General features: G+C 39.0%; 1 protein-coding gene across 11 annotated transcripts in view; it reads left to right on the top strand.

The window, feature by feature from the left end:
- The window catches only part of VPS13D (vacuolar protein sorting 13 homolog D), a 199,207-nt gene extending 182,021 nt beyond the window's left edge, over positions 1-17,186 (top strand). For 9 of the 11 annotated variants that reach the window (XM_043531476.1, XM_037881403.2, XM_043531478.1 and 6 more), the window contains 3 exons: positions 6,896-7,027; positions 14,319-14,559; positions 15,759-17,186. In XM_043531476.1, the coding sequence (XP_043387411.1) occupies positions 6,896-7,027; positions 14,319-14,559; positions 15,759-15,890 (505 nt within the window). In that variant the 3' untranslated portion in view covers positions 15,891-17,186. Of the gene's footprint in view, positions 1-6,895; positions 7,028-14,318; positions 14,560-15,758 lie in introns of those variants that run through there. The other 2 variants (XR_006286399.1, XR_006286398.1) reach the window with 1 other exon arrangement.
- Positions 17,187-19,312: the final 2,126 nt, after the last annotated feature.

Below are 19,312 nucleotides of genomic sequence, written 5' to 3'. Positions count from 1 at the left end.
CTTCTGCATACAGCAGCATGTTCCAAGTCCAGAGTGTCTCAGATCATGTTCTGGGATTTGGATGGCTCCAAACTCCATTATGTACTATTGCATGCACAATTCCATTAAGGGCCTGGCAGGTAAGGCACAAGTAGAACCCAGCACAGAGGTATCTGGGCTTTAAGCCACTTTATGATGAAGAGAAAGAGAAAGTGTGTCTGGAAATCTGATTGGTAAGATTGAAAACAAGATAATCTGCCTCCTATCTTATCCCTTTCTGATATAAATTGGCAGAGGCAATCCCCCCAAAACAGAAACAATCCTAGTGAATTCAATCTTCACCTTGTATACAAATATATAGTCCTTTTATGCAACCATATCTGTTTATCCATTTAACTGTTGAGCTAACTTATTTTCACCTTAACGATATTAATGCATTCATTTGAGAATTGCAGTGAAGTCCTCTGGAAATGTGTAAAATTGATATGTCCTCCAAGAGGAACTGTCCTCTTGAAAATACTTGAAAAGATTTTTCTTCTTGCAAAGGACTTGATGCTTTAGCATCTTAAGTACTGTACACAGTGCTTAAATATGCAGAGTTGGTGTCATTGCAGACACTAAGTCACAAATGTTATTAAGATCAGTGAAACTGGTAATCTGAGAACATTTGTTGGATCTCTTTAAATCCTTCAGATAAACTTAGTTCCTGGGTTGTTCACTGAAATCCTTTTTTTAAAAAAAAATACTATTGAACGGATCAGGATATTTTGGTATACCGAGGAAAAGATTGATTTGTTGATTTAAAAATGTGTTTTACTGCTTTGAGTTTTTTAAATGGGACAATATGTGACAAGAGTGGCGGCTTTCTTACCAGGAAGGCAGTTTTAGAAAATCTCACAAGCTTTTGTTTCTTAGCAAGACCACAACTTATAATGCAGTGTTCTGTTTCCTTCTTATGATGGAAAGAGATGGAATTTGATTTTCTTACAACTACTATGATACTTTGAACAACAACTCTTGACTGGGTGATGAGGAAATGGAAAGGTGCAATAGAAAAAACATGCAAAGACTAAATTCCACAGAGATTTTCTTTGCAGAGACTTCTCTGTTCATTTCTTTTGTTTACCAAAATGATACTTTTCAGTCTGCCTTTTAAAGATTTATAATCCCAAACTAATTTGTGTAAACCTCTTTAAATAATGTATTACAAATTTTGCCATCAAATATGTGTGTGCAACTTCTATTGACTTCAGTGAGTGTTGCACCTGTGTACCTGAGGGCAGAATTTGGCCATATATAATTTTAATAGTGAGTGTGCAGACAAACCTAGGGTATTACATGGGACAGAGGGCAAAAAACTATAATTTGTAGAAGTACTGAACAATTGATTATGATGGGTCTCATTTATTTTTGTTTTGCAGCCCATTAGATATGCTGTAAAACAAGCTATGCTGTTTATCACCAAGTTCTTTAATAGCCCTCACCAGTGAGATATTTCAGTGCCTTGCTACAGCAACTGAGTCCTGATCTGTTTGCTCACTAAACCTTTTTTAAAAAAACGTGAAGCCATTTTGGCTGACTCACAAAAAAAGCTGCAGATTGTAAAGCAAAAGACAACCAATGAACACAGCTACAATAATACAAGCCTTACGGTTTTTAAACATGCGTATAACAAATTGAAATAAGAATCTCAAGTGTCATGCTTTGTCTGAACAGTGAAGCACTGTACTATGTGCCTCAACCTTCTGACACCATTCACAATCTCTTTGTGTCTCCATTGAGCAGCCCTCTGTCCTGCTGTGACTAGTAGACATAAGGGCATTTCTCTCTTGTATTGCCTTTGTGTGCTTATTAAAAAAGAATCAGCAAATCTGTTGAGTGCATGTTTAATGTATCACAGATGTGGGCACACCACTGTTCATTCTGCTTTATAGATTTTCAGTTTTTTATATTTCATCGTTGGTGCTTTTTATTTACAGAACGTAACTTGAGACAGCAGAACAAATTGTAGATTTAAAAAAAACCAACCCAAGTAGTGAGGAATGTTTTTAGCTGTCCAGACCAAGCAAACCAGTTTGCCCAGGGCTGATGGACTAAGACAGGCAACACAATTAGTGTTAATATTAGTGGCACTTAATTAAAAGGCAGCTGACCTTCTTATCACCAAGAGGAGAATTACCTTTTACCACCAGGTCGAACATCTTAGCACCAAAAAAGCAATGAGGAACAGTAAATAAATCAGCTTAGGAGACACACTGTACTCCTAATTTCTTCCAGACTAACTCATAAATTGCCAAGAGTCTTTCAGAAACACATTGCAATGCCAAGCACTTTTCTTCTGTTTCTCTGACCTGCTCCTAGGCCAGACATTGGAAACCAGCACTCTCTGATGTCCTGATTTCTGAAGAATAGTTAAGATTAGAAGGACTTATTCTCTCCACTTCCCACAGCATTCTCACATGCTACCTTTCAGGTGCCTCCAGATTCTGTGCTGCAGAAGAGAAGTTGACAAAATATTGTAAAAATGACATGATAGAGTGTTACTGGAAGAATATTTTATATTGAAAATTATTGGATACTTTGTTGCCCATTCCAGGGCAGGTGGATTAATGATCCATTATTCATTTCACTTTCCTGAATACATAATGGAACAGTCTTTCATTGAAAAGTTAATTATTGACCTGTAGCTTAAGTTTAAACCTTTTGTTAAGAGTAAGCCAGTCACTCCTTAAATCTGTCACTACGTAAGCATTTCTGAATCACTTGTCGCTACAGTATCTAGGTGCTGCAGAAAGATTTAAGAGCCAGTGAGGGCTGCCCAGAAACAATAATTTCTCTGTTGTTCTGCTCTCTTAAATGTGGGATATTCAGACACCCTGCTTTTTCTTTGAGGAGTGTGTGTGACAAGGGTGGAACTAACAGCAAGATGGAAAGATAGTGAGGGTGGGACTCTGCTTCCTATTGTGGGAGTATGTTCTATAGCCTTCAAACATTTTGCATTTTCATTAAGAAAAACAAATTTTATTTAGTATTGTATTATAATTGTAGAAATTGGTGGTGATTTGCACATCTCACACAGACTTCATCCACAGATCTAGAAGTACTTAACAATTAAGCCAACTATACCCCTATGAAGTTTTATTATTCCTGTTCTACCTATAGGAAAACTGAGGGGCAAAAGTTATGTAACATGGTCAAGATCACAGAGTGAGCCAGTAGCAGAGATGGGAATAGAACCCAGGATTCCTAGTGTCCTGTTCTAACCACTAGACCACAGTTCTTCCCCTTTCACTTCCTTTTACATTGTCTTAACTGTCCACATATATGACACTTTTGAAGTTCTCCACCAATTTACCCTCTCAGACTAGGCTCTTTAAGTAATTCTTCAGTAAATTAAAATCTTTGTTTAAGCACTTTAGGTTGTGAATTCAATATGATCATTTAATACTCAGGCTACTCCACCTCAGACAGATGCTATTGATGAAAAATTTGCTTCAAACATTTTATTTCACTCCTCTTTATTTATAGGTATAAATATAGATTATAGGTATGAAAATACATGTTCAGACCTGCAGCAGATATCTCATACCATGCAGCCCTAAATCCTCACAGACCATTTCTGATTTAAATATGCATATTAATGCCATTTTAGTGGAGATGTGTATGAACTGAAACTGGCAAAAAGGTTCTTTTTGGATAGGTTCAGGGTGAAGTAAAGGACATCACTCTGTCATATACTAGCTTTCAACATCTGAATAGGGATGGTTGGAATAATTAGCCCTTATATAGCATTTACATCTTAAAAATGCTGTACAATCAGTCCTCTGAAAGTTATGTAAGATAAGTATGTACGGGTAGAAGTATTGTGTGTTCTCAGATGGGGAAACTAAGACACAGAAGAGTGTACAGTGTGCTTGGTCCAAGATCACACAGTGAGTTTGTGGCAGAGCCAAGATTAGATCTTAGGTGTTGTCTCCTAGTTCCCTACTCAGTCCACTTGATGATACTGCTTCTTAGTTTTTTAACTAGAGAAGTGATTCTTCATTCGCCAAAATCAAAAGCTGTGTGACAACAGGGCAGGAGAGACTGAAAATCAAATGTTGCTGGTAGAGGGTTTGTCTACACTAGAAACGCTACAGCAGCACAATTGCAGCAGTTCAGTGCAGACGCTTCGGCCTGGTCTACACTAAAAAGTTAGGTCGACCTAGCTACATCACTCAGGGATGTGAAAAATCCACTCCCCTGAGCAGTGTAATTAAACTGACCTACTCCTCCAACATAGACAGTGCTAGGTGACGGAAGAATTCTCCTGTCAACCTAGCAACCAAACTCTCAGGAAGGTAGATTACCTTCACTAACAGAAGAACTCTTCCCATCAATGATGGTCGTGTCTCTACACTGAAGTGCTACAACTATAGCATTTCAAGTGTAGACAAGCCCTTACTACAGCGATGGAAGGAATTCTTCTGCCACTTCAGTAAATCCATCTCCCCGAGAGGCAGCAGCGAGGTCAAAGGAAGAATTTCTTCTGTCGACCTAGTGCTGTCTGCTTAGTGCTGTCTGGCTTAGGTTGGCTTAACTACTTCTTTTAGGATTGTGGATTCTTTTCTTGATCTGAATTTTTGCAATTGTAAGTCTCTGGAAGGATGAGAGAGGCTGTACAGACTTGGGAAGCAGATAAAATAAGAAGACAATAACCAATTTGTACCCATTTTGTAATCGCTAATCTTCTCTTTCATATTCAACAATTCATTTTGTTTTGTAAAGTTGTGAAAACCTGCCTGTAAGTGTGTGGGTGCAGGGTGGTAGAGCTGGGCCTTTAAAGATATCGAGAACATGGTGCATGGAGAGAAGGAAAATTCACACAAGTAAGGTCCACAAGTAAAATGTTCTGAGAAGCTGATGGATATGTCGTGATTTCTGCTTAAACCTTTTATTTATTTAAGTTCTTTGGTTACAAACTAGCCTCCTTCACAGTATATTCCAGCTGCCTGGAAATAGGAGCATGCAAGAATTTTGATAAATTAATAAGTGCTGTCTAGTTTTACTTCTGAGTACGTGTCCCTTATGAAATGCTGTTTTATTACTTTACACCTTTTGTAATTCATCCCTGCACCCACCTCCAACACCAGCACGAGGGGGAATATTTTATCTTTTTTTCTGCAGTGCAAGAAAGACCACTGATGGGCACTAGTTAGCTACAGGTTTCTAAACCGCATACAACACAGCAGTTCCTAGGTAAATTAGATACAGCAATGTTTTTAGACAGCTACTAATAACAAAACTGTGGGAATGTCAGCTAGCTGTAGAGGCAACATTGGAAATTTTTAAGGATGACAGTTGCGGCTACATTATACATTTGAGACATTTCAGGTTGCCATTTTGTATGCTCCTTCCGATGTTTGAATAGTACAATAGTAATCCTACAAATAGTACAATAGTAATCCTACAAATCTGACATCTATCCTCTCTTTACCAGCACTTATTATTCCAGCATTGCAGGTGCAGACTTAAAAGAATAGCTCAGAGGTAAAAATAAACAAACACAGCCTTCTACACGAGTCCATGGCATTTATGACAGTAGCCTGTTCTCTGCATTCCAAGGGACTGGGAAAGGGAGGTTTCCATTTCTTACTTCCACTGAGCCAGCTGAACGATACCGTGCCACGGAGGCTACAATAAAATAAAGCACTGGAAGCAGCAATAGTCAAGTGCTTAAAGTGAATTTAGTCACAATAAGTGACTCAATAAATAGACAGTTATGGCAAATAAAGCTGTGAATCGAGTCAAAGGCAGCACATGAGGGACATATAGAAGATGACTTTTACTAATAGCTGTAGCCAAGAAGAGTAGAGGCAGTAAAAATATAGTTTGCCATGATTAGAGTTAGTAGGCAGGGATGCCAAAAACCCAGAGGAAAGCAGAGTTTAAAAGTGTGTGTGTGTGTGTGTGTGTATGGGGATAGGGTTGATGAAAAGGAAAAGCACTAAAGAAGTAACAAGACTCCAGAGAAAACATCTGCAACAAGCAAAACTTAGCGGGCAAGTACTCTTGTGTGCTGTTGCCAAGCAGCTTAAAAAGTAAACTAATTGTTGTGGGATTTTCCCCCTCGTCAGATCAAAAGGACAACAGCCGTTCATTCCGCAGTGTCTGTAGAGAACATTAAGTGGGGAAGTAGGGTTCAATAATCAAAAATACTGGGTTCGGCTCTCAGAAGCCTCTTGAAAAATTAATAGCACTCGCTTGAAAGAGAGCTCTGAACAGCAGGCAGTAGTCTCCAAGTGGTGGGATTGGGAAGAGGCAAAGAAAGAAGCAGGGGTAGGTATCCTGCGGCACAACTCTCCGCGTGGTGGTGGTGTCCAAAGGTTTAAAAGCATCCAGGATTTTTTTAAGTAAAGATTCACTATAGTACTGATGCAGACACCAGTGGGTCGAGCGTGAACATGTGCATCGTGCTTGTGGGTGTCCGTTACTTTTCAGCCTATTGCCATCTTGTCCATCGACATGCAAGCTTCTACAACAAATGCAATAACTGTCTGGATACATCACATATGGATTCCTGTTTCTGGAAAAAAGGGTAAAAACCTTTATGTAGTAATACATATTTTTATTAAAAATTTGCAGGCCGTTGTGCTTCACAGTGCTTTTCCACATCAATTTCACCTGCTTTCTTTTCAATTTCAGACCAGATTTCAATGGAAAATTGCAAAAAAGAAGCATAGAGATCTGTATCTACTAGAGAGATGCCCAGATAAAATAATATTGTATTTATACAAAGCAAATACCAACAGAGATCTAAAAACTTAATGACTTTTTCATGCCAAACCTTGCTTATAATATGACTTCTTATATGGAGTAAAGTTTCCAAGGGAAACTTAAGTCACATTAAATCAGTTAATGTGTGTTTTGTATGTAGGACGCAGGCTGAGAGAGTGAGAAAGCCACGCTGTTGTAGAGGCCCTCAAGGACTATTGCCCCGGTATTCAGAAAGCCAGGCAGAAGGACAGGAGCAGCTATTCAAGCTGACAGACAACATCCAAGATGAGTTGTAAGTACTAACCCAGCAACTGCTGTGTTATAATATAATCATTATATGAAAATACATTGTGTCTTTGTGATAGCCACTAAAAGCTTTTTTTATCCACGTCACCTATTTCTCTTGTTTTTGATTTCCTGGAGGATATTTTTGGTGCTTGAGAACTTCCACCATCCCCTCCCTTCCAAGTGTGTTCACATGTTTTATAAATATCGTTTGATGTAGCCTCACAAAACCCTAATAAGTTAGCTCATTGTCATTATCTCGGTTTCACGGATAAGGAAAATTGAGGCAATAAGATATTAAGTAATTAGTCCAAGGTGAGTGTCTCAGTTTATGACAGACTCAAGATTAGAACCCATATCTCTTGATGTCAAGTCCTTTCCTCAATTACATGGCCAGGGTCCTCTTCCCCCCCCCCCCATTTATGAAGAAGGAATCTGAGCAGTTAGGTTTCTAAATGGTGTAGCAGTCTTGTTTAACTGCATGTTATCAGTCTCATTACTCTCATTTTGCTTTGAAAGAATAAAACAGTAACATTTTCCAAGAAGATGAGGTTCTAGAGAAATTATATCATTTGACATCTGGCCTTGTGCCTCAGTGTATCTAATTTGGTGGTACCATGACCTTTCCTGCCCTCTCAATTTTTGCATTCTCCCTACTACTATTCAAGTTGGGGGTCTAAGAGATTTGGCAGCTGCTCTCCAGGAGCTGTGCGCGCAGCAGGGTTTTATTGTTGGCTGTGCACTAGAGATCACTGTGTGTCTCGTGGCAGGTTCTGTTGTTGCAGTGGCTCTGAAACACACACACTCCGTGGACAGATTTTCCACTGCCAGGGGCCATAATCTGGCTTCTGCTGGGAGAAAACTGGGAAAAATTTGAGCCCTGAGAGTTAAATTTTTTTTATAGAGATTTTCCAAATAAGACTTTTACGAGTGAGGGAAGGGGGTGTGTGTGCACGCTACTAAATGAGTAAGTACATCAGTGAAATTATCAAAAATGTCTAAAACAGTTTCAGCTGTTGTATTGCTCATTCACTGTGACTTTCACCAACAGGAATATCACTCAACAAGAAAACGGTATCTCTTGTCATGGAAAACCAGTACAAAATTGTGCCTCTGACTTTTATCCTAGTATTGTAATTAAAAACAGATTTAAAGACCTGATTATTTGCATATTTTCCTTCAAAGTTTAATCCATAAAAGGGGGGCGTGGGTATAATACCTTGCTCTACTGTTCTAACTAAATGTTTCCACATTTTTTTCCAGTTAGGCTCACTGTTTTACTTCTGGAAAATATTGTGTAATTACTTCCTGATGTAGTTAAAGCCCCACAAATTCTCCAGAGATCTGGTTGCTTCTACTTTGTTCTACTGGATTGTGTTTCATTTAATTTTTCATTTTCTTTTATTTATTTGATTTTTTAAATCATAGAAATGTAGGAATATAGAAAAAAACAAAAGTAATATCTTAGTTTTCAGCTCTTCTGTTGAAACTTTAAGCACAAGAGGAGAGGATGTGTGTTGTTGACAAAAGAAAACGCATGATGATATGTGACTCAAACTTGGAACAAAATGTAAGGTTTAACTACAAATTTGCTAAAATGTCAGTGCTTCACCAGGAAATCACTGCCCTTCTGTTCCTCAAAATACATCCCTGACACCTCACTTCATCGGATGCATACAGTGAATAATCAATTCAGTAGAGATAATCAAGGTGGGCCATTTCCAGCAGTTGACAAGAATGTCTGAGGAACAGTGGGGGGGGGGCGGGGAATAAACATGGGGCATTAGTTTTACTTTGTGTAATGACCCATCCACTCCCAGTCTTTATTCAAGCCTAAGTTAATTATATCCAGTTTGCAAATCACTACAAAAGGTTCCCCCCTCCTCCTCCCCCCACCCCCCCCAGCTCTTCTGCTGGTAATAGCTCACCTTACCTGATCACTCTCATTACAGTGTGTATGGTAACACCCATTGTTTCATGTTCTCTGTGTATATATCTCCCCACTGTATTTTCCACTGAATGCATCCGATGAAGTGAGCTGTAGCTCACGAAAGCTTATGCTCAAATAAATTTGTTAGTCTCTAAGGTGCCACAAGTCCTCCTTTTCTTTTTGCGGATACAGACTAACACGGCTGCTACTCTGAAACCAGTGATATAATAGTTTCTCATAGGGTGGGCCACATTTTAATAGAGGCTGTCTCATGATTATCTCCCCATGCATTTGCAATTACACAGACCGCCTCCTTTCCCATCTGAAATTTCATAACTTCTCTGTGGCAATTTCTTACGTAGAATAATAATACTACAAATTTGTCTGTCTATTAACTTCTTTTAATGCAGTTTAGCAGCTGGGAACAAGGAAAACCAGAACCATTTGGCTAGTAAATTCTCTGTGGACCATCACTGGTCTATGAACCACAGTTTGGAAACTTCTGACCGAAGCCAGAGCACCTCACTGTGCCTCAGTTTACCTGTCTCTAAAATGGGTATAAAACATAGTACCTGTTTTGTCACAGTGGTGTGTTGTGAGGAGAAATCCGTGTTCTGCCAGTCTCTAATATCTGTTTAAGTCTCTAGTATCAACTTAAAATTAAAATTCCCATCACACTCCTCAGAAAATGATGAGACAACTCTACCGTCTTAGCTGTGTTGTCCTCTTAAAAAACAAGATATGTAAATGTTTAACCATCTAAGGCTGTGAGAGCTACTGCTGTTGAACAGTATAGTACCGTGGTGGGCACCCTGCGGCCCACAGGCCACACGCGGCCTGTCAGGGTAATCCACTGGTGGGCCGCGAGACAGTTTGTTTACATTGATCCTCCACAGGACCCACCACTCGTATCGTAGTATAGCAGATAAATTAAAGTTGGGATTGTTAGCTAGAAATAGTAAGTTAAATGAGCATCTGAGAAGAATGTTATCAGTTGGGCCCTGGGAACAGCAACATATAAACTGACACATAAACTGTTCATTTTATTTCATAACTGAATTGAGAGGCACTAGATCAGGGGAGACGGTTGTGTTTTTTAAAAAAAAAAGAAGTTTGTCAAGCAAAGAGTGTTAGGAATAGAATGGCCTATGCATATATTACATAGAACTAAAGCAAGATGGATTTAATTTGATAACCTTTATTTTAATCAGACTAGTTTCAAAGGCCTTTACCTATCTTCTAAATGGCACACCTGTAGTCCAAACAGTAGAATAGATACATATGATAACTAATGCAGTTAGCGTTTGAAACATTAAGAGCATAAAAAATCATTAACAAAAACAAACCAACCCTAAAGATAAGGTGTGGTGAGACTTCTCCTTAATTGTGCCATCTGGGTTTACAATGACAGGAGGCTCTATGAATTATCATGATTAGGCGAGACAAAGGCATGAGGGGAAAAGACAAAGAGTTAAGTGTACAATACAGAAGAACCCTCCTGGAGTAAGCTAGTAATAAAAAGAATTCGTTGAAGATTATTGGCATGATTCTTTTAATCAGAAACCGATGGTATTATTATTTGTGTTACCATAGCAGCTAGGAGCCCTAGTCATTTTATTGAGGGGTGAGGAGAAATCTGATTAACTGACCCTGCTGGATGTTTTGGTATTAAAATCCTATTTGATAACCAGTGGTTCAGTCAGATGTAGATTGGTATATTGCACAAAATGCTTCTCAAATGGTCGAGCTGATGAAAGTTTCGCAGCCAACAACTAAGGCTGATTAGTAACTGGATTTTCCGTTCCATGAAAGATTTTGAAATTTTGAAATGTTTTGCACTTTGTAGTAGGAAAAAAAATTTATCAGAATTTTTCCCAGAACAGCTGCCTGATTCCCTGGACACCAGGAGGGCATCACTGGGGAGCCAGACAGGCTGGGAATCCTCCACCTCGGTCCCTGGCTGTCTGTGGCAGCCTGCCAGATGAGCGGCCAGGGAGCCAGAGTGTGCCCAGCAGACTATCCCAGAGTCAGGGACCATGGAAGCCCTGGGAGCTCGGGCTGCCAGCGAGCTTGGATGCCAGGGACTCCCAGGCTCTTGGCTCCCTGTCAGTCCATGTTGACAAGGAGCTGGGAGTTCTGGCTCCCCAGTAGGCTGCTGAGGAACCAGCAATCAGGTTTCAAAACCTGAGTAGCAGGCAGGGTTCCATGAGAAATTTGCCTGGTTTCTACTGGAATGTCATCAAAATCGACATGTTCCTGCGGAACGTTTCAATTCCAATGAATTGGCATTTTCCATACAAAAATTTCCACCCGGTTCTACCAATAACATTTATCAGAAATTCAGGAACTCCTTCCACTGGCTGTGCCCTACAACCCCTTTGGTATTTCTCTCCTTACACTGAAGTCTGTGAAAGAAGAACTTCCAAGAACATGTAACAGTGACTTTCTCTGCATCTTCCTGCCACTGCCCATAATGGCAAGAGCTGCTTATTTGCTGGATCCTGTCCTGCAGTGCTCCTTATGATCTGTATCCCACTTTCCATTGCCATTAACAATGAACAAGACCTCTTAGCCTAGCCAAGCAACCTCCCAGCAGTGGGCTGCAATGAAAAGTGCCCAGTAAACAACTGCAGTTTTCACTTTTTAGTTTTAATATTGTGGATCTGTAATATGCCCTGCAAGTTGTCAGCTCAGAGGCAAGTGCTTTCAACGATTCTCTTTATTTCTGTATTGGTGCAAAGGAGAAAGATAGGGGAGAGGGATTATGAAACATTTAGGCAGACTTGCTGTATAAGCTATTACCAGCAGGAGAGTAGGGTGGGGGGAGAGAAAACCTTTTGTAGTGATAAACACCCATTTTTTCATAGTTTGTATGTATAAAAACATCTTTTGTATTTTCCACAGTATGCATCCGATGAAGTGAGCTGTAGCTCACGAAAGCTTATGCTCAAATAAATTGGTTAGTCTCTAAGGTGCCACAAGTCCTCCTGTTCTTTTTGCGGATACAGACTAACACGGCTGCTACTCTGAAACCAGCTTAGAAAACAGCAGCCTGTGGGGGATGTGGTTGAGGTACTACACACGGAAAGTAATAGAATAATGACACAAGGCAGTGGGCTGGTTAGTAATTAAGGTGAAAAGTATGAATATTTTGGAGGAAACTATTCTGTTCTGTGCAGACCAGGGACTGATTAGATAATCTAATAGGTCGTCTTCCATCTTTTCTATGAACAATTCAGGTAATGAATTAGACACACAAAGTAGGTTAGCATAGCGTTAAAGCTGAGGCATAAACTAAAGCATGGAATTTCTGAGTTTAGCCTGCCTCAGCACCTTTGATCCAGGCTCATTTTGTCCAGTCAATACAGCATGGAGCATCCTTTGACAGGTATAAATTATTATGTATGTCATACCTATGGGCTAAATACATGGACTGATGCAGCTATTTTGCAAATATCATCTGCTCATCTTTGAGATATTACATCAGCAGGCTCATGCTGTGGTTGTCGCATGTTGGCACACAGTTTGGATCTGCAGAAACACTGACTGCAGAGAATACTTAGTTGGTAAGGAAAATAGGACAGGTAACACAAAGTTGTCCGTTTCATTTGGATAGCAACTCTGAAAAATTTCAATAGACCTCTCAAGCTGTGACCATTTGGAAGAGGGAGATTTAAAAATAACATAGTGAGAATGTTAATTGTTGCTATGCAAAATAATTTTCAAACTGCCTAATAATTGATCTAAAGGAGTAGAATCTCCTTCCTGCAGGCGTGTTTCATACACTAGTGAATTACTGACAGTGCAGGAATAACACTAAAAAATCCATTTAGCACACTCATTTAATAGTGTGAATAGAGAAACTAAATACATATTTAAATTTGTAAAATATGCCATTAGTGTTCAGGCTTGTATGGTGACTCAAAATGTTGTGTATGTATAAAATATTTCACTTTTGAATTCTCATTGTTTTTACATTGATCTTTTTCAGACAGTATAATTCTCTAAATCTCCTTAATTCACCCTATACTCCCTCCCATATTCATCACTCAAACTAACTAATCTCCCTGGGAAACCCTCCTGCTTGCTGCTTAACCTTTCACCCCCAATGTTAAACAGCTAATTTCTCTTCTCTAGCTACTGGTCAGGCAGCAGGTTAACATTGTTTTTGTTTGTTTTTGTTTGTTTGTTTTAAAGAAAGAAAAGTGAAGCATTATAGTTTGTAATGTATCATGAGAGACATCAGAGTAGATTTACAAACAATTTCAATTTAAAGAATGAATGCATCCGATGAAGTGAGCTGTAGCTCATGAAAGCTCATGCTCAAATAAATTTGTTAGTCTCTAAGGTGCCACAAGTCCTCCTTTTCTTTTTACGGATACAGACTAACACGGCTGCTACTCTGAAATTTAAAGAATGTGTCAGCAATAAAATTGGCTTTAAACAAACAAACAAAAACACCCCAACTACGTCTCTGTGCTGGGGAAATTTCTTGTGTGGTTTGAAAGGTAGAGTAGTGACTCAGTCAAACTCCCCACTGAACAATATTTATTAATAGAATGCTCCCAGCCACCTATGTCATGGGGTGAATGCATCTCTACCTTTTCCTCTCTTCTCTTATTCCTCTCCTACTGACATAAATATTAAAAAAATCATAAATATAAAAAAAATCATACCCCTAACCAACAAAGTGATGGCAGTAAAACTTGGTATGCTATCATGCTATCTCACTGCCTTGCTTTCTTATCTTTCTATTCTCTATCACTTCTAACTCTCTGCCTTTCTTTGGTGTTTGAGTGAGACTGTGGTATACCCAATGTTTTGTTTGATCTAGAGTTAACCCTGTAATTCTGCCTATCTTGCATAATGACAGGTTTCAGAGTAGCAGCCGTGTTAGTCTATTTGCAAAAAGAAAAGGAGTACTTGTGGCACCTTAGAGACTAACCAATTTATTTGAGCATAAGCTTTCATGAAGTGATGAAGTGAGCTGTAGCTCACGAAAGCTTATGCTCATATAAATTGGTTAGTCTCTAAGGTGCCACAAGTCCTCCTTTTCTTTCTGCCTATCTTGTAGCCCTAATCTCCAAAGCAAGAAAGGCTACAAAACGGGCACTTTAATATTAATATTACACTTATTGTGCAAGGGTGATGGTTTGAGGCACACTTCAGTTTATTTTTGATGGACTAATAAAAACATTTGAATCCTAAGGTCACAGCGCTCTCTCTGCTGCAGTTCATTTTCCTGGTAGGTTTTCAGAGGTCACACAGAGAGTAGCAAGTACAAGAACAGAATAGTCTCCCTCCCAGCTCAGTGTTTTACAAATGAGACGATGTGAAAAACCACTGACTTATCTTTCGGTTTTTGCAGTTTCATAGCAGTGGAGAACACAGACAGCTATTGCGTTCTCATTTCATCCAAAGCTGTTTATTTCCTGAAGAGTGGGGATTATGTAGACAGAGATGCCATCTTCTTGGAAGTCAAATACGATCATCTCTACCACTGCCTCATTTCAAAGGACCACGGGAAGGTCTACGTGCAGCTGACCAAGAAAGCTGTCAGCACAAGTAGCGGTGTAGCAATGCCAGGCCCATCACAGCAGAGACCTATGGTGAGGACCCAGCACTTACTCTTCTGTTCGTGTTGTCGTTTTGTGCTCTCGATATTGCAATAGTCCAATGCTTTGGCACCCTTGGTATACTGTCTTCTGTGCCATTGAATTATAACAATGCCATTCAGCTGACAGCAAAAGTAGACATTGTAGTCTTTTCTTTTAATGGTGTTTTGCCTATCTGTGAGGGAGACCTGGGTGCAGAAGTGATCCTGGTACTTTTGTTCTGTAAACTTGGGAGAAAGATCAAAGGAAATCCCAGAGCTCCCTGAATAAGGGAAGGTATCACTGACATATATGGACTGTTCCACTTCCTGAGGACAAGAAATCCACTCAGAATGATAGGCGGGGCATTACCCAGGATGATATTACTAGGGGCGGAATCTAATTTAAAAAAAAAAACAAATTCAGAAGCCTGACCCAGTATTCCTTAGTTGAATGGAATAGCCCATCAGGCTGTTTTACAGTGTTATGTCTGTGCTTTCTCACCTTGTAGTAGCAAAATATTCTCTCCAAACTCATGATATCTATTCCCTGTGTATAGTAAATTTAATCTTTGTAATGTAGACAGATCAAATATAGTAGAGCTCTCAGTTCTAATGCAACTGGAGTTCGTACACTTACTAATGTAAGTATTAAAGTAGCACCTAGAGACGTGAACAGAGATCCGTGCCCCGTAAGAGATTGACCATGCCCCAAAGCACTTACATTCTAAATAGAAAAAACACAGAAAAGATAGGAGGGGTAAAATGACTGGCCCCAAAGTACTTGTATGGCCCATCCCTCTCCTTCCAATAAAAATAACATACCTAATATCTCTAGTTGTCTGCCTGTCTGTTTCTTTGAGCCAAGTTCCACGTAAATAATTAAAATACTGTTTATCAGAGTATTTCAGAACCCTTTTACAAACATTAATTCACTCAACTTCAGCACTAAGCTAGGTAAGGAAATCTCTACTTCAGAGATAGGGAAAATAACAAGTAAGTGGCACACCTGGGAACAGAAACGGAGTCCCAATTTCTAGTTTTCTACTTAACACTAGATAGGACTACCCCTTAAAGTAACCAGCCTGGTCATTGCAGTTAGATAACTGCAGGTAGTAACTTTAAGTGGATATTTTTATTTCTCTTCACAGTGGTATTACATTTTCCCACTACTCTTAATACTTCTGTATGTATAATAAACTTTTATTTGTGCAGGTCCATGTGAAGTCTGAAGTCTTAGCAATAAAGTTATCTCAAGAAATAAACTATGCAAAGAGCCTTTATTATGAGCAACAACTTATGCTAAGACTCAGTGAAAACCAAGAAGAATTGGAGGTGGACTCCTGAAACCATCCGACTTACTGCCAGACCGAATTTCCCTAACACCATTGCAAGTACTAATCCAGGGGATAAGGGTATTCTGTCTCCAAAATAAAATGAAAGAACAAAAATGGGTTGGTGGAAAGTGTATTCTGTAATTGAAGAACACAGTGCACTGGAAACAAATGAATGCAATTAGAGTCTTTGCTGTATGAGATTATTTTAGTTTGAGAGAACAATTTTTTTAAAAGTGTTTATTGAATAACAAGACATTTGAAATGTTATGGGGGAAGTTCTGTATTTTGATAATATGTATATATGTACAACTGTTTGATGTAAATAAGGAAGTACAAAATAGTTTGTGGGTCTGTATAAAGGACTGTTTACTGTAAAAAAAAAAAAAAAAAATTAAAGAAAAGTTCTATTGAGTCATATTGCACTAATTGAAACTGTACATTCTCTCTAGAAGGCTATTCTTAAGAGTGGAGGAATGTAGATGTAATATAAAGACATTCATTTGTCTTCTGTGGAGTTGGGGTCCAGAACACAGAAGACCTGTACTGGTTAAAGAATCTTACCATAAGAGTGCACTTTGTTGATATTCAGGACCCTGGGTGCAATTGAAAGCAGATGCATAAAGTGCTCTGCCAGAAGTTCACTTCATTTTTTTACACCAGATTCATAATGCTTTTGTGAATCTGTTCACTGGAGTAGAGTGGTAGGGCTTACTGGTTCACATAGTTTAACAGCATTCTTCAGTACTAAAAACAGAGAGATCATTTTTTGCAAAATGATTGTTTAGTTTTCAGAAAAATAACCACACCCTGTTCAGAGCTGTATTGTAGACAGATATAATCCAGTTGCTGGCACATTGGCAATATATTTTAAAAGGACAATACTTGAAATCTTAATTTACTGGTTTTACACACACTTCCTCCACCACCCTTTGATTTAATAAGTGTGATTTGATAAGTTAGTTTGTTATTGTAGGGTTGCTCATAAGTGTTAAGCTGCTGGCACAGATTTGGGTTGATTTGAAAAATCACTGTACCATTTGTTTTGGAATTGTAAAAAATGCACCTCCTAATTAAACTATTTTAATAGATACAGTATTGAGAGGCAGAGGTACTTTACGTCAAATGTTGGACTCATTAACCTTGACAGTGTTCCTTTACCAAAAGCAGAGTGTGATCTCATAGACATAGACTTGGAGGAAAGATGGTGGCTTGTCCCGTAACTCAAAGAAACTAGGAAAATTGACTTTATCTGTAATGGAGTTAAGTCTTATTTTGTAAGTTTTTTCAATTAAAAAAATATAAGGAATATCTTGCTGTTTACTTTTTTTTAATGGTGCTATTGGGCTCTTTGTCTCTCTGAAAGTGGTTTACAATTGCAATGACTTCCTGCCTGCAACATGGCATTTGCTGTGTAAGTTTCATCGTGGGGTATGCTATTGCCACAAAATTACTGAGTAACATGTTGCGGATTTCAGCAAACATGCATACTTTTTGTAAACTTTTGATTAGAAATAAGCAGAGGTCCATTAAAGTTTTACTCTTGAATTCACTTATTTGTCACGTTCTTAAATAAAGGCACACGGTAAGGGTATTTTTAAATTTAAGGCTAGAGTAAAACAATTTGTAATGCTTGTAATACGTGAAAGGTAGAGGTTCAATGTGTAAAGAGAAGCTGTGATGATCAGTTAATGTGTGTGAATTTAAAATCCATAAAGGTCCATTACACAAACTAAACTGAATGCTTCACTTTCGGTGTACATTTCTCTGCATGTTTTATTTTTAAAGTAGGTTTTAGCAGTTCAGCCTGTGCATTGGCTCAGTATTGCTTTAGGCTCACTGCTACTGTCCCATATAAAATTCATACTTGTTGCAGTGAGCATCTAGCCGTTCAAGCTGGAAGGGTTTTGAGGGAAGCAGCTAATCATATTGGATCACGCACAATCTAAAATAAGAAATAAATGTTGACAGTTCCCATCTTCATGCCAGTTCAGTGGCAAGAATCAAGTTACTACATGATGATTCGTATATTGTTGAGCAGATATGTATTGGTAACTTAAAAAGCAAGAGACACCAACAGCTGAAAAGGTTGGTTACTGTACCCTGCATATAAATAGTGGCTCCCTAGGCTCAAATAACTATTTCTGTTTTAGTTTCAGAAACTAAATAACTATTTACCTGTTTACGATGGTAATGACCATCCAGTAAGCAATGACTATCGTTCAGATGTTAGAAGATTGTAACCCACCAACTGGACATGAATACAGTGCATTGTATTTGGCTTTAAACCATTCTAAGACCTGTAGCCCCATGCCTTTGAAACAGTGAAGAAAGTTCTTTTACTAGGCCAAATTGTGCCTTTATGGGAGCATCCACCCTACTGTTTGCAAAGGGAGTGACACACACATGACCGAAGGCAGTAATTTACCTCACTTAACAATCTTGTGCTCAGTGGGTTTGAACGTTAAATATGTACCTTAAATGACAGAGTGCGAGTGACATGAAGTTTTGTCACCAGAACCCAACTATTTTTGTATTATTTCAGTAAAAGCTCTTACTGTGTGCTTTCTTGTGTATCATAGAATCTCAGGATTGGAAGGGACCTCAGGAGGTCATCTAGTCCAACCCCCTGCTCAAAGCAGGGCCAATCCCCAATTTTTCCCCAGATCCCTAAATGGCCGACGCAAGGATTGAACTCACAACCCTGGGTTTAGCAGGCCAATGCTCAAACCACTGAGCTATCCCCCCCTACTGTTACCGGCACTCCTAACCCATTGCTAACGTAGCTTTCAAGTGACGTTTTCTTCTTCGCCCCCCTTAGAAGATTCATAACAATTCAAACCAGCTGGAAGCAAACAAGGAGGACCAGTTGCTGCATTTCTTTAATTATACGGTTAGTAAATGCTATCACCGGAGCTTGAGCACCAAGAGGAAAATCTTGCGTTCCACCTTACGACAGTTGAATATGAATATTTATCAGCTATAGAACAAATAGCTTAGCAGCCCCATCCTGCTGCTAGTGATGGCAGTGGGAGTACTGCAGCTGACGACAACAGTGAGAGCAGATTCAGGCTTTAAATGATGGGCTTTGCCTATAAATGCAGTTGAACACCCGACTCCCTCGCCCCGGACCCTTTAATATTGTAAATCAATCGAACAGCTAGAGACTCTAACCTGTGAGAAACTCTGAAATTAGCTTGTGAAGAATACAGTAAGGGTGACACAGGGTTCTTCTTCCTTTCACTCTATTATCCTCAGAAAACATGACGCATACAAGTTTGCTGAGCAAACCAACAATTGCTTCATGCTTAACATGAAATTGTTCGTCACTGCCTTACGTATCCATCCACCTTTATTTGAAAAAAAATAAATAAATTGCACATTTAACAAAGATGCAAATGCCACATTGGCTTTAACAGTTGTATAAAAACAATA

This window comes from Chelonia mydas, chromosome 18 (genome assembly GCF_015237465.2).
Source record: "Chelonia mydas isolate rCheMyd1 chromosome 18, rCheMyd1.pri.v2, whole genome shotgun sequence".
NCBI lineage: Eukaryota > Metazoa > Chordata > Testudines > Cheloniidae > Chelonia > Chelonia mydas.
The sequence above is the reverse complement of the archived record's forward strand: the minus strand, read 5'-3'. Positions and strand labels throughout refer to the sequence as shown.